Raw genomic sequence first — 12,714 nt, forward strand, 5'->3', positions numbered from 1 at the left:
TGGGAAAAATCAGTTAACACTTTTTACTCCCAGCCCACTGACTGAATGGGTAATTAGGCCCACACCACAAAATGAGTTTGAAACCCCTGAATTAAATTCTAAACTTCAGGGCAGCGAGTGTCCCTTAACTCTATGTTCATAGAGTGCTTACTACAATGGGGCCCTGATCTTGATTGATGCCTCTAATAATCATTACTAGAATACAATCAACAACAACTGATCTTTAGGTTTTAGTTTGTAAAAGACTCATCTGCAGCAAGGAAAACAAACAATGCTGAGATCAGTATGAATTTAGGTTTTAGAAGGTATGTGAATAATTTGTAATAATTGTTTTCAAACTGAATTAATAATTTTGAGTATGTGAGTATGCTATTTTTTTTTTTTTTTTATATATATAAAAAGTGTTTTTTTGTTTTTAAAAAAAAAAAACCCCCCCCCCCCAAATTACTATTCAGAGTAAAAATGAACTACTGATACAGTATTTCTAGACTTCAGTCCCACTGCTGATGTTCTGTAAGCCTCACATATGTAAGCTGGTTCTTCTGAAGGCAATATATTTCCTGTAACTTATTCAATGGTGAATAGGAAGAATTTCCTCTGGTGTAATTTACAGATGGAGTGAGGAGCAGGGAAAAGAGGCATTCAGCACAGTAACAGCAGCCCAGGAGGGTAATCTTTGTGGGCACAGCAGCAGTGACTGGAGAGCTCTATACGTCACACATTTTATTGGTGAGAGAGATAAATAATTCCAGAAAATCTGATGAGCAGTGATCACATTAACTGCAAACAGAGCAGCTACTCTGATATGCACCGAGACTGATGACCAGACCTGCAACCAGCCATTTCTTTCAAATGTAACTAGTAGAAACAAAAGCAGGTGACCTGAATAGTTCATGTGAGCAAGCTGTCCAAAGGCTGCCATTTTCAAGTATTTCCATCTGGAGGACTCTGTCACAGAAAGATTACTGCTTTTTACCAAATTACACAAATGTAGGATAGCCTCAAATGAACTCGGTTCCACAAGGGCAAGTGGAAAGGCATGATTTTCAGTCACTCTGAGGGAACACAATCTAGCAAGTCCAGACTTACCAAATGGATCTTAGACCAAGTCTACAAAAAAAGGGGAAGAACACTTATAAAGCTACAGTAGAACTTCAGAGTTACGGACACCTCGGGAACGGAGGTTGTCCGTAACTCTGAACAAGAGGTTACGGACTTCAGCGCGGGGGGGGGGGGGGGGGGGGGGGGGGGGGCAGGCGTTGGGGCTGCAGGGGGGGGGTGAGGGGGAGTGGTGTCAGGGCTCCGGGCAGTGGGGGATCATGGCTTCTGACCCTCAGGAGCACCAGGGCTCAGGGCTTTAGATCTGGGGGGAGCGCTGGAGCTTGGACTTCAGCCCTGTGGCTCTGTTCCCGGCCTCTGGCCGGGGGGGGGAGGGGGGGGGAGGGGAAGGGGAGTGCCGGGGCTCCCCATGGCTCTGCTCCTGGTTTCAGTGTGTGTGTGTGGGGGGAGGAGGGAGCGCGCGTGCATGCTGGGGCTCGGACCCAGTGCTCCATTTGTAGCTAAAAGGCGAGCCCCAGTGTCCCCTCACAGGGCTGAAACCCTGAGCCTCAGCGTGTCCCCCCCCACACACACACACACACATCTAAAGCCCTGAACCTGGTGCTCCCAAGGTAATAAAGTATTTATGTGCGTGCGTGTCTCTCTCTCTCTCTCCCCACGCTGCTGCCTGATTACGTCCGGTTGCAGAGGGTGACTGGTTGACCGGTAAATCCGGAACTCTGGTGTTCATATCTTTGAGGTTCTACTGTAAATGCTGTGGTCTATCCAACAAGGATAAATGTAACAAAAGAACTAATGTTACCATGAAGCTTTATTTCACACAGTCATATTTAATTCTACATTCCTTGGGGAAACGCCTACAGTTTCAAAAAAATATATATTAGGCCTCATTCTCCAGTCTGCTCTGGCAGCCCTAGACTGAGCTTAATAGGCCACTTAGAGACTCTCCCTGTCTAGGACGAGACTAGAAGTGTAAGCACTGTGATCAGTGTGTCCTTCTACCTCAGCGATATTCAGCTGCTGAATTGTCCCTTGGGGACATGGACAGATAGTATAAAATACAACTGTTGTAAGGCTGCTCTAATTTATGCTCTGAAGAAGCCTGATGGCTGGACTGCCTGAGGATTTTGAGAGGGAGGGGTAAAGATGACAAATACCTTTACACTACTCCTAACTAAGCTGATAAGCACAGCTTGGTCACAGCCCAGGAAGCTGTCATTGTGAATTCAGCTTCCCTTGAGCATGTGTCTATACTGCAGCTGGGAGCGAGCTTCCCAGGGCAGGTGGACAGACCCAAGCTAATGGGGCTCGAGCTATCACGCTAAAAATAGCAGTATGGACGTTGCGACTCAGGCTGTAAAGCCCACCCGACCCCGTAGGCTTGAGAGCTCAAGCTCCAGCCCGAGCCACAATGTCATACTGATATGTTTATCACTATAGCTAGTGCCCTGTTAGCATGAGTCTGTCCAAGTAGGCAAGGAGGCTCATTCCTGGCCACAGTGTAGACACACCCTGAGTGACCTGAAACCCAACGAGACACCAGCATATTCCACAGACTGGAAAATTTGTATTATTGTCATTAAAGCAAGAAGCAAAAACAGTGATTGTGACAGGCAAGTTACAATATTCTTAATCATGAGCTGGTAGTTTTCTTTCATTTACTAACAAATGTTTCCTAAATTAACTGATAAAATACTCAGAAGACAAAGGATGATATCTTGAGTGTCATGCCCAGAATCATGTCGCCCTTTGAAATAACTCTGCCATTTGTCACCAGAGGGCTTTCTAGCACAGATGGTGGTGACTCAAGGCACAGAATATGCTACACATCTTTGCAGCTTATTTAGAGGTTACCAATAATATGTAAATTGCAGTAAGTAGGCTCCAATAAAATAAACTAATAAAAATGTGGCTCTACTATATAAAAAAGTGCTGTCATCTTTAGTATTTTACCATAAAGTCATGGAAAGGGAGAGTGAAGAAAGAGGAAATGAGTAAAATAGTTGTGAAAAATGTGTAATATAACTGCCATCCTACTTGTTGCTTCCTCAAAATGGTGACAAAAAAAAAAAAAAAAAAAAGTATCTGAAGCAACAAGATTTAAATTAAGTAAAAAAAATTAAAAGGGGGTGGGGAGAGCAGTGTTAAAGACTAAACTAACACTATTCCTCAGATATGGATTTTTTTTCTCCCCAAAAATATTTAATGCCCACTGTTGTAAACACATGTTTAAAACTTAATCACTTATCATACACATACACTTGCTCTCAGAATGTTAAGCAACTTTGAGAAAATCTAGTACAAGTGACTAGTACAAGCGACTGGACAGTAGTTACCTATTACTAGTCATTTTTGCATTATGCATGTGAGTTTCAGTCAAACTGTAGGCACAGTGGATAGCACTTTGCTTTTTTGGCTATGAGCATATGTACCGTCATCATCTTAATATCCAGTAAATCCCCTCTCAGAGTATTATGCTCTGGCATGACAGAAGGACAGATAAATATTTGATACATCTTTTTCACCTCTACCTTCCTTGACACTCCGGTATCATACCTTCCTCAATAGGGTAATGGAGAATTCTAAGCAACTGATAATCAGATTACCTTTTGGGAATTTTAAAACACTTATCCATTAAAAAAATAAAAAGTTGCACCTATAAGCAAATGATCACAGAGCAACATAGCATTCCCCAACACATAGGGCTTTATACTTGTACCTAAACATTTTTAATAATTGTGAGAAGTTGACTGGAGTTGTGTGGCTAAAAACTCTGGTTAATTATGAAAGTCAATCTTAGAGCCCCCACCTCTTTTCTGACCAAACTGATGTTCAGTTAGTGCACAGAGGAAAGTGAAGGGCTCAGTCACCTTTCAAGGTACCATGAAAATTTAATGGCCAAAACTGTTCTTCTACCACCACAAGAAATAAATGATAACAAGAAAGTTCAAATAGACAACTGAACTGTTACATGACTTGACCAGTTATTCAGAGGTATCATACTATAGATTCATATTCTAAATCACAGCTTACATTAGGCTCTAGTAATGGAGGAAAGCCCATTTAATGCCCACCACATGCTGTCCTACTTTTGCTGCTCACAGCTGTGTCATCTAATCCATAGGTTTGGTGAGCATGCTCACTTTGTATTTGTTCTCCAATTTCGTTGGGGTTGGAATGTGACCTCTCCTCCTGAAAGTGGTAAAGTGTTTGCATTGAGGGCATGGCTTGGTGCTGGAGTCAATACGGCTGAGTTCCAGGAAGTATTTATACTTGATGATGTCATCATGTGGCAGGTTGTAGAGGACAGTTGTTTCATCCAGGTATTCACTGCACTCTGTGATTGGACAGTTTATATCTGCCTGTCCCAGCTGCACCTGCACGTAAATAGAAGGGTAAAAAATTACCAGGTAAGAGATCAGATAGCTGTGGAGCAAGTATTCCATGTCTACTATGCAAAAAGTAAAGCATTTCCAAAACATCTTGTGAACTGCACAAGAAAATGCATTTGTTCTGAATTCTAACTATCTGTACACTAACAAAACATGCCATTTTATTTTAAGTTTATTTTGAACACATTCTGGAAAATATTAAGTTTTGCTTTTCTGTCACATCCACATCAGTTACATCACATGCACAAAGCATATGTATGTGTGCCAGTGAGGCTATATTCTAACATTTATCTTTTATATTGGCTACCGAGAGAGACAGTCTAGCTGTTCCTCATTTTACATCTTACTAAGATATGCAATACAAGCAGGCTAAGGTAGTATTTTTGATTTCATACAGAAAGGATAAAAACATGTACCAAAAGAGAGAGCCCAGTTTTTACCAGGGAAAATAGATTACATTTGCTCCAGAAGCCTCTGGCTGCCTTTGCTAGCTCAATGCTCTTGTATGTGCTTCTTACTATAAGTTGGCATGGGGAAAGCAAATTCTATCTGCTCCTTGAAGAGCAAAGAATAAGCTGTTGCCTTCTTATTCTACATCACTCTCAATCAAATGGAAGATAGCCATGATGGTCAGTAACACAACTGCTTGCTCTGGGTATCCCTAAACCAATGACTGGCTGTGACGTTATGAGTGTAATATAATATTTCATTGGAAGGTGACAGGGCCAGAAAGAGTTAATTAACTCAGACTGACCTGACCCATGGCTGGGAAGGAAGACTGGCTAGGAAGATAGGTAAATGAATAGAGCTTTGAAATGCAAGTCTGCATTGTTAGAGATCTCAAGGGTAGATGTTTGCTCAGGTCTTGTGATGTAAGCAAACAAGTCTTGTCTATTGCTATAACTTTAATTCAAAGATCAAAAAAGGAATATTAACATTTGTGATGATACTTGAGTGAAATAGTATTATTGTCTATGTGTCTCTTTGAAGGTTGTGGTAACTTGTATCTGAACTGTTTAATGGATAAATTACCCTGTGCTAATTGCCAGGATGTTTGGAAGGAGAGTTAAGCCTATTGTTTTCTCAGGCCGAAAGGCTGCTGGAAATGTATAAGAACCCTGGGACATGATCCTACTTCATCTCAGATCTGCTTTGGGTTTCAAGAGGGAGAAACCTTAAGCCACAAGGATTGAAATCCCCAGTCATTGACTGGAGCCACCCTGAATATGGACATTGGACTATTTCTAAAAGGACTTTTGGCAACTATAAGCTCACCTCTGCTGTGTATCTGGACCTCAAGAATTGAATTCAAGTCTGTATGTATATTGATCTTTTAACCAACACTCACTCTTTTTTCTAATAAATTTTAGTTTAGCTAATAAGAATTGGCTATAGTGTGTATTTTGGGTAAGATCTAAGTTATAATTGAACCTGGGTATGTGGCTGATCCTTTGGGACTGGAAGAACCTTTTCTTTTATATGATGAGATAAGAGTCTCAGTAATCATCATCATATCGGACGTGTGTGTCTGGACGGAGGCCTGAGGCTGGGTACTTTAAGGGAACTGCGTGGTTTGGACTTCTAAGTGGCAGTAAGGTACTATAGAAGCTGTTTTGTGCTGGCTTGGTAAATCTAAGTATTGGAATATCCACCAGCGTTTGGGGTTTGTCTGCCCGTTTTGTTTGCAGTTCACCTTAATTGACTGACCTCAGCAGTCTCCCACGGGCAGCACCGTCACACTGGCAGAAGCTGGGACTGGAGGACAGGATGGATCATTTGATAATTGCCCTCTTCTGTTCACTCCCTCTGAAGCATCTGGCACTGGCCACTGTCAGAAGACAGGATGCTGGGCTAGATGGACCACTGGTCTGACCCACTATGGCCATTCTTATCTTCTTAAATACAAATACTTGTTTTAAACAGAGAGTGCTTATAGTAGATATAAATATATTTCATAGATAAAAATTCTACACGCCACTTATATCATGCATTAACTGACTATGCAGTGCATAGAGTCTTGTGCAGACAACTCCACAGTGGGGAGAATTTCACTCATACTGAAAGAATAAGAGTACTATCACTACAAAAGGTAGCAAGAGCTGCAAGGAATGGGAAGGCAGTACTTTTAAATCTAGAAAGGTTAAAGTTTTGAAGCCACCTCTTCTGTTTGGAGGTTTACCATATAATGGTGCTGCATCTCAGTATGCAACCTACTCTACTCTCATAAACTGAGTATATAAATGCAAATTTTATGTACAGGAATTTCTATGGTATTCAATTACTGCAGTTATTACTCTAGAACCACACAGTGAATTAAATCTCACAATTCCTCATTTTACAGAGGAAAAAGGCAGAGAGGTTAAAGCCACAATTTTCAAAGAAGGGGACCCGGTGTTAAGCACCAAAATGGCCTCATTTTCCACTCAGACATATCAGTTTCAAAATCACAGCCTGAATGATTTGCCTAAGGTGGCCAACATGACTATCTAAAAATGACACCTTCTTACTGAGAAAGTTTGCTGTGTATTCTGAGACTCATGTGCTAACTTCACTGACTAAAATAACCATTTACTGCCTTTTGCTACTATTAGGACTGCAGACAGACATGGAAAAGAGAGCAGGATTACATCTAGACTCTCCCATTAGGGGAATAATTTAATTCCTACCACAGGGCCAAATTCTGTCCTCTGATACACGTGCATAAGCCATTTAAGGGGTTACTGAGGAAGAAGTACTGTGGGATTGCACAAATGCAAGTGAAGGGAAAATTCTGGCCTGCAGAACTTTTAATATTGTTGAATATGGAGCTGGACGAAATAAGTTACCTTCAATTTTTTCTTATTTTTTCTAGTGTCCCTCATGAATAAAACCCCTCTTAAATTGTGAATCCTCCGCTCACTATAAGATTGATAATCCAAAACTAAAAGATTGAAAAAAATGCCTTTATTTTCCATTATATATTTCCCACTATTGCCAACCTCAGAAGATCAAAAAATCATTAGTCAGACCTCCAGAAACATGAGGTTTTATTTTCTTTTAAAGACTATATATTGTGCTTTTTTGGTCTGTCTTAATTTTTTAATTCCCCCTGTCCATCGTGGGTGAGAGAGAAAAAGAAATGTGACTTTGGCCTCAATGAAAGAGTTCTCACCTGCACATCTGCCTGTCCCCCCCCCAGCAGATAATTTATCCCCCCCCCCCCCAGCTCCCCTCCCCCCCCGTCAGCTCAGTCCACCAAGCTGCCCCCAGTTCTGCACTCACTCATACAGCCTCACCTCTGCTTCTCCTGAGGTTCCTCACCCCTCACTGCCATGGCTTCCAGACACTCTCTCCTCCTATGAGAATGGCTTTGGGTTGCTATGGGGTTGGCGGGGCGGGGAGAGACACAGTTCTGTCTGCAGCAGCTCTGATCAGTTATTCTGCCCCAAGAGGCAGGGCAAGTGGGGCAGACAGCCAATTTGCAGGCTCAAATTCACTACATGGGCACAAGTCACAACCAAAATCACATCACTCCCCCAGAATTGTGAGAGTTAGCACCACTAACATTTCTTATATAACTTTTAGATTTATTTGGGTAGCTCTCAAAGGCCTCAGGATCCCACCACACCAGGTACTGTGCTAACACTATCCAAGTAGACATGAAGGAACAGGTGATAAACCAGAGGAGAAAGACAGAAGACAATGGTACTATAAGAAATTGTACAATTATTTAAATTTTGTATGTGCAACTTGTGATTCAACAGTAGAAACAGTGATTTTTATAGAATTTAGCCTCTGATACAATTCCCCCCCACCACACATACTTGTACCTAAAATACTTGTCCATCTCCCATTTCTTTATAAACTATATTCCTTTGTTACGTTTCATTTTCACTTTTCCTTTATTCATTCTTTTCCATAGTAGATACATTAAGTTCCTTTCCCAATCTCTGCACCAGATTGCTTTTTCCTACCAACAATATCCTATAGCCTTCTTACCAGAGTCATCATGCTCCTTCCTCTCAAGAGGAAAATCTGTCCTAAGAAAATATGGGGAATGCATTCCTGGCAGAGTTTCAGGAACTGAAGATTTCTCCACACACAAGCTTGCACTGCAGTAACTAAATCAGTTCTAATTTAGATCTTATTTTAAAATGTGTTCTATTTTGCTTATGTATGTAAAAATTCAGTGTATGCTAAATCAGAACAGGACACTTACTCTTACCTAAGAGCATCCACAGAGACTTTCCCTAACACCCCTCTCCTCCCCCCAGAAGATATCAACTAGAACAGGTTTAATTACTGCAGTGCAAGTTTGTATGTAGATCGACCTTGAGAGGGTTCAAGTCATGCTGCTGCATCTCTATGAGCAAAGTCTCTCATTTCCCCTCCCAAGCTCAGACTATGCCTCTGGAAGGAATTCCAGCCCCATGTGATCCTGGAGTGGGGTGAAATAACCTAAGCCAAGTGCCTTTCTCACTCCAGGCCTCCAGGGGTGGCAGGCAGCTTTATAAGTATGTAAATATGCACTATTCATTGTCCTCAGACACTTCTTTGTTGATAAAAAATAAAAAGGCATAAAATCACACAAAAATCCTGTTGAGGCACTTGGAGAACAGGATTCTTGAACATTTTAGTATATAGTCTGCTTACAGCAAGGAGTGGGGAGGCAAGTAAAGAAGAAAGTGCTACATATACACCTATAATGCAAACACCTCTGATACAAAAGTTTGACCTTTTGGACCTAACAGCATGTTTTAAATATTTTATAATGCACATTTAAGTGCACTCATCAGTTTAAATTCCCAAACCTCATCTAGTTTTTATACCTTTATTTATAGTTTGAAATTTAAAATGTTAACCCAACATGCCTTTCCTACCACTGGTTATAGCTCCCAAAGGAAAGAGTTGCCGGTACAGAGTTCAGTAGGACCAAAGAAAGCATTGTTAGTACACAGGGTACTGCAGCTTGAGACCAAGTCTAAGAGTGGGAGAATCATGACTCCAGCTGGTAAAAAGAGTTGTGCAGGTTTTATGGCCCATTATAACAATTTGCAACACATCCTGCTACCTACTAACCCTCCACTGTCCTATGACTGCAAGGGCATTAACGGTCCACTTCCTTTTAAGTGGTCTCCTACAACATTGTGCTTGATCTGTCCCACCTTGTATTTAGCCTGGACACTCTGGTTACCTTCTCTAGATTTGACAAAGAGCTCTGTGAAGCTCATAAGCTTGTCCCTTCCACCAACAGAAGCTGGACCCATCGTGTCTCCTTCATACCCTGGGACCAACAAAGCTACAACACTGCATACAAATGTATTGCTGGCATTTTTTCTGATGATCTTCTCTTCACATTTCTGCCTCAGTTTTTCTTTGGATTTGAGTCACAAAGCCATGATAAAGCAAGAAAAGGGGAATGGGTGCACTGATAATGTTATAAATTACTTTTAAAAATTTAATTTTTTAAAATGTTTGTGTGTATATGTAGATCAAACTGCTGATGTGTAGGTTGTGGTTCATATTCTACATGCACAAAATTCAGACAGTTCAGTTATGATTTCCACAGAATCCCTAAACTGGACCCCTAAAAAGTGTGTGCTACAGAACTTTGCACTGATGCATCACAGGATTCAAGGTGGCTTGAATACTTGAGAATTTAGCTCCAGTAAGCTTCAGAACACTTAGGCCTGGTCTACACTAGGAGGTTATGTCGAATTTAGCAGCGTTAAATCGAATTAACCCTGCACCCGTCCACACAACGAAGCTATTTAGTTCGACATAGAAGTCTTTTAAATTCGATTTCTGTACTCCTCCCCGAAGAGGGGAGTAGCGCTAAATTCGACATGGCCATGTCGAATTAGGGTAGGTGTGGATGGAATTCGACGCTAATAGCTCCCGGAGCTATCCCACAGCGCACCACTCTGTTGACGCTCTGGACAGCAGTCCGAGCTCGGATGCTCTGACCAGCCACACAGGAAATGCCCCGGGAAAATTTGAATTCCTTTTCCTGTCTGGCCAGTTTGAATCTCATTTCCTGTTTGGACATCGTGGCGAGCTCAGCAGCACTGGCAACGATGCAGAGCTCTCCAGCAGAGGTGACCATGCAATCTCAGAATAGAAAGAGGGCCCCAGCATGGACTGATCAGGAAGTCTTGGATCTGATCGCTGTGTGGGGCGATGAGTCCGTGCTTTCCGAGCTGCGATCGAAAAGACGGAATGCAAAGATCTACGAGAAGATCTCAAAAGCCATGACAGAGCAAGGATACAGCCGGGATGCAACGCAGTGCCGCGTGAAAATCAAGGAGCTGAGACAAGAGTACCAGAAGACCAAAGAGGCAAACGGACGCTCCAGATCCCAGCCCCAGACATGAGGCACTGCATTCCATTCTAGGTGCAGCCGCCACCACTACCCCACCACTGACCGTGGACTCTGAGGATGGGATATTGTCGACGGCCGCTTCCTCGGAGTTGTTAGTGGACGGGGAAGATGAGGAAGGAGATGAGGAGGACGAGGCAGTCGACAGCGCTTACAACGCTGATTTCCCCGACAGCCAGGATCTCTTCATCACCCTCACAGAGATCCCCTACCAACCATCCCCAGGCGTTAACCCGGACCCAGAATCAGGGGAAGGATCAGTCGGTAAGTGTATTAAACATGTAAACATTTATTTTGAACAGAACAGGAATATTAACAATGGGTTTTTCATGATTAGTTTGCCCTAGGCGCTCTACTTTTTAGTCCTTGCCAGTGCAGCTACTGGAAAATAAGGTCTATATGTCCGGGGATAGAGCTGAAATCCTCATGGGACATCTCCACGAAGCTCTCCTGGAGGTAATTGGAAAGCCTTTGCATGAGGTTCCTGGGGAGAGCGGCCTTATTGTGTCCTCCGTGGTAGGAAACTTTTCCGCGCCATGCTATCATCAAGTACTCTGGGAGCATTGCCTTGCACAGCATGGCGGCATACGGCCCTGGTTTTTGCTGGCTTTCACGCAGCATGCGTTCTTTCTCTGTCTCAGAAATTCTCAGCAGAGTGATGTCGCTCATGGTGACCTGCTTAGAATTAAGGGAATGTTACTATTGGGACTGATTGCCTGTTCCTTTACAGAACTGTAACTGGCGGTTTACAGCCACGCGGTGGAGGCGGGAGAGGGGCAGCAAACAGGGATCTTTCCCGGGGACAGCCGCGAGGGGATGGGACAGGGGCAGAGTTCATGCTTGCCGGATTGCCGGCAGCAGGAACTGGCCAACGCTAGGAGCATTGCTTTGAACGTGAAAGGAGGGCACTGCTATAATTTAAGTTTTAAGCAGCCAAAAGTCTACGGCTTACCATGTCAGCCTGCTACCCAAATTCCACTGTTCTGCCCCACTTGTCTGATCTCCACTGCAAGACCCCAGGCACTGAATGCGAAGGCCGAAAATTCGACCTTGTCCTGAGTGTGCATGTGATAGGTGCTGTGCATGGTCTTGTTCACAGAGAAAGACTATGTTCATTGTTCACAAAAAATTATCTTTTTGAGGAATTCACTCCCTTTTTCCCATCCCACAGCTGCAACTGTCTCCCGACCTACCCTGGCATCCCCCTCCCAGAGGCTGGTGCAGATTAGGCGGAGAAAGAAAAGGACACGGGATGACATGTTCTCAGAACTTATGGGCTGCTCCCGAGCCGAGGCGGCCCAGCAGGCCCAGTGGAGGGAGAACATGTCGCAATACCATCGATCACACATTGAACGGGAGGAGAGGTGGCGGCAGGAAGACCAGCAGGCGACTCAAACGCTGCTTGGACTAATGAGGGAGCAAACGGACACGCTCCGGGCGCCTTGTTGATGTTCTGCAGGATCGGAGGCAGGAGGACAGAGCCCCGCTGCAGTCTCTCTCTAACCGCCCTCCCCCGCCACAAAGTCCCATACCCCCCTCACCCAAAGTCCCAAGAAGGAGGGGCGGCAGAGGCCGTGAAAACTGTCACTCCACCCCTGCAGACTGCTCAAGTACCAGACGGCTCTCATTCCCAAAGTTTTGATAAGTCCTTTCCTTCACTCCAAAAGCACCTCACCCAAGCCCCAGTCCCAGTGTCATCCCCTAACTGTGTAGTTGCTAATAAAAAATACGTTTCTGTTAATTACTGTTTCCGTCATGTTCTTTTAGAGGAGAGTGTGTTTGAAGGGGGTTGGTAATTGGAGAGGACAGTTACCTTTACCAGGGTACAGACATGGGGGCAGGTTCAGCAGAAGGTCACACACACACTGCAGTCACTAGGCACCCTGGTCAGTCTGGGAGGTGGTT

General features: G+C 43.5%; 1 protein-coding gene across 1 annotated transcript in view; it reads right to left on the reverse strand.

Annotated features, from left to right (window-relative positions):
- The window catches only part of RNF217 (ring finger protein 217), an 80,142-nt gene that overhangs the window by 40,628 nt on the left and 26,800 nt on the right, over positions 1-12,714 (reverse strand). The window contains exon 2 of the mRNA XM_029911054.1: positions 4,203-4,436. Within this exon, the coding sequence (XP_029766914.1) occupies positions 4,203-4,436 (234 nt within the window). The remainder of the gene's footprint in view (positions 1-4,202; positions 4,437-12,714) is intronic.

This window comes from Terrapene carolina, unplaced genomic scaffold (genome assembly GCF_002925995.2).
Source record: "Terrapene carolina triunguis isolate 2854851 unplaced genomic scaffold, T_m_triunguis-2.0 Scaffold85, whole genome shotgun sequence".
NCBI lineage: Eukaryota > Metazoa > Chordata > Testudines > Emydidae > Terrapene > Terrapene triunguis.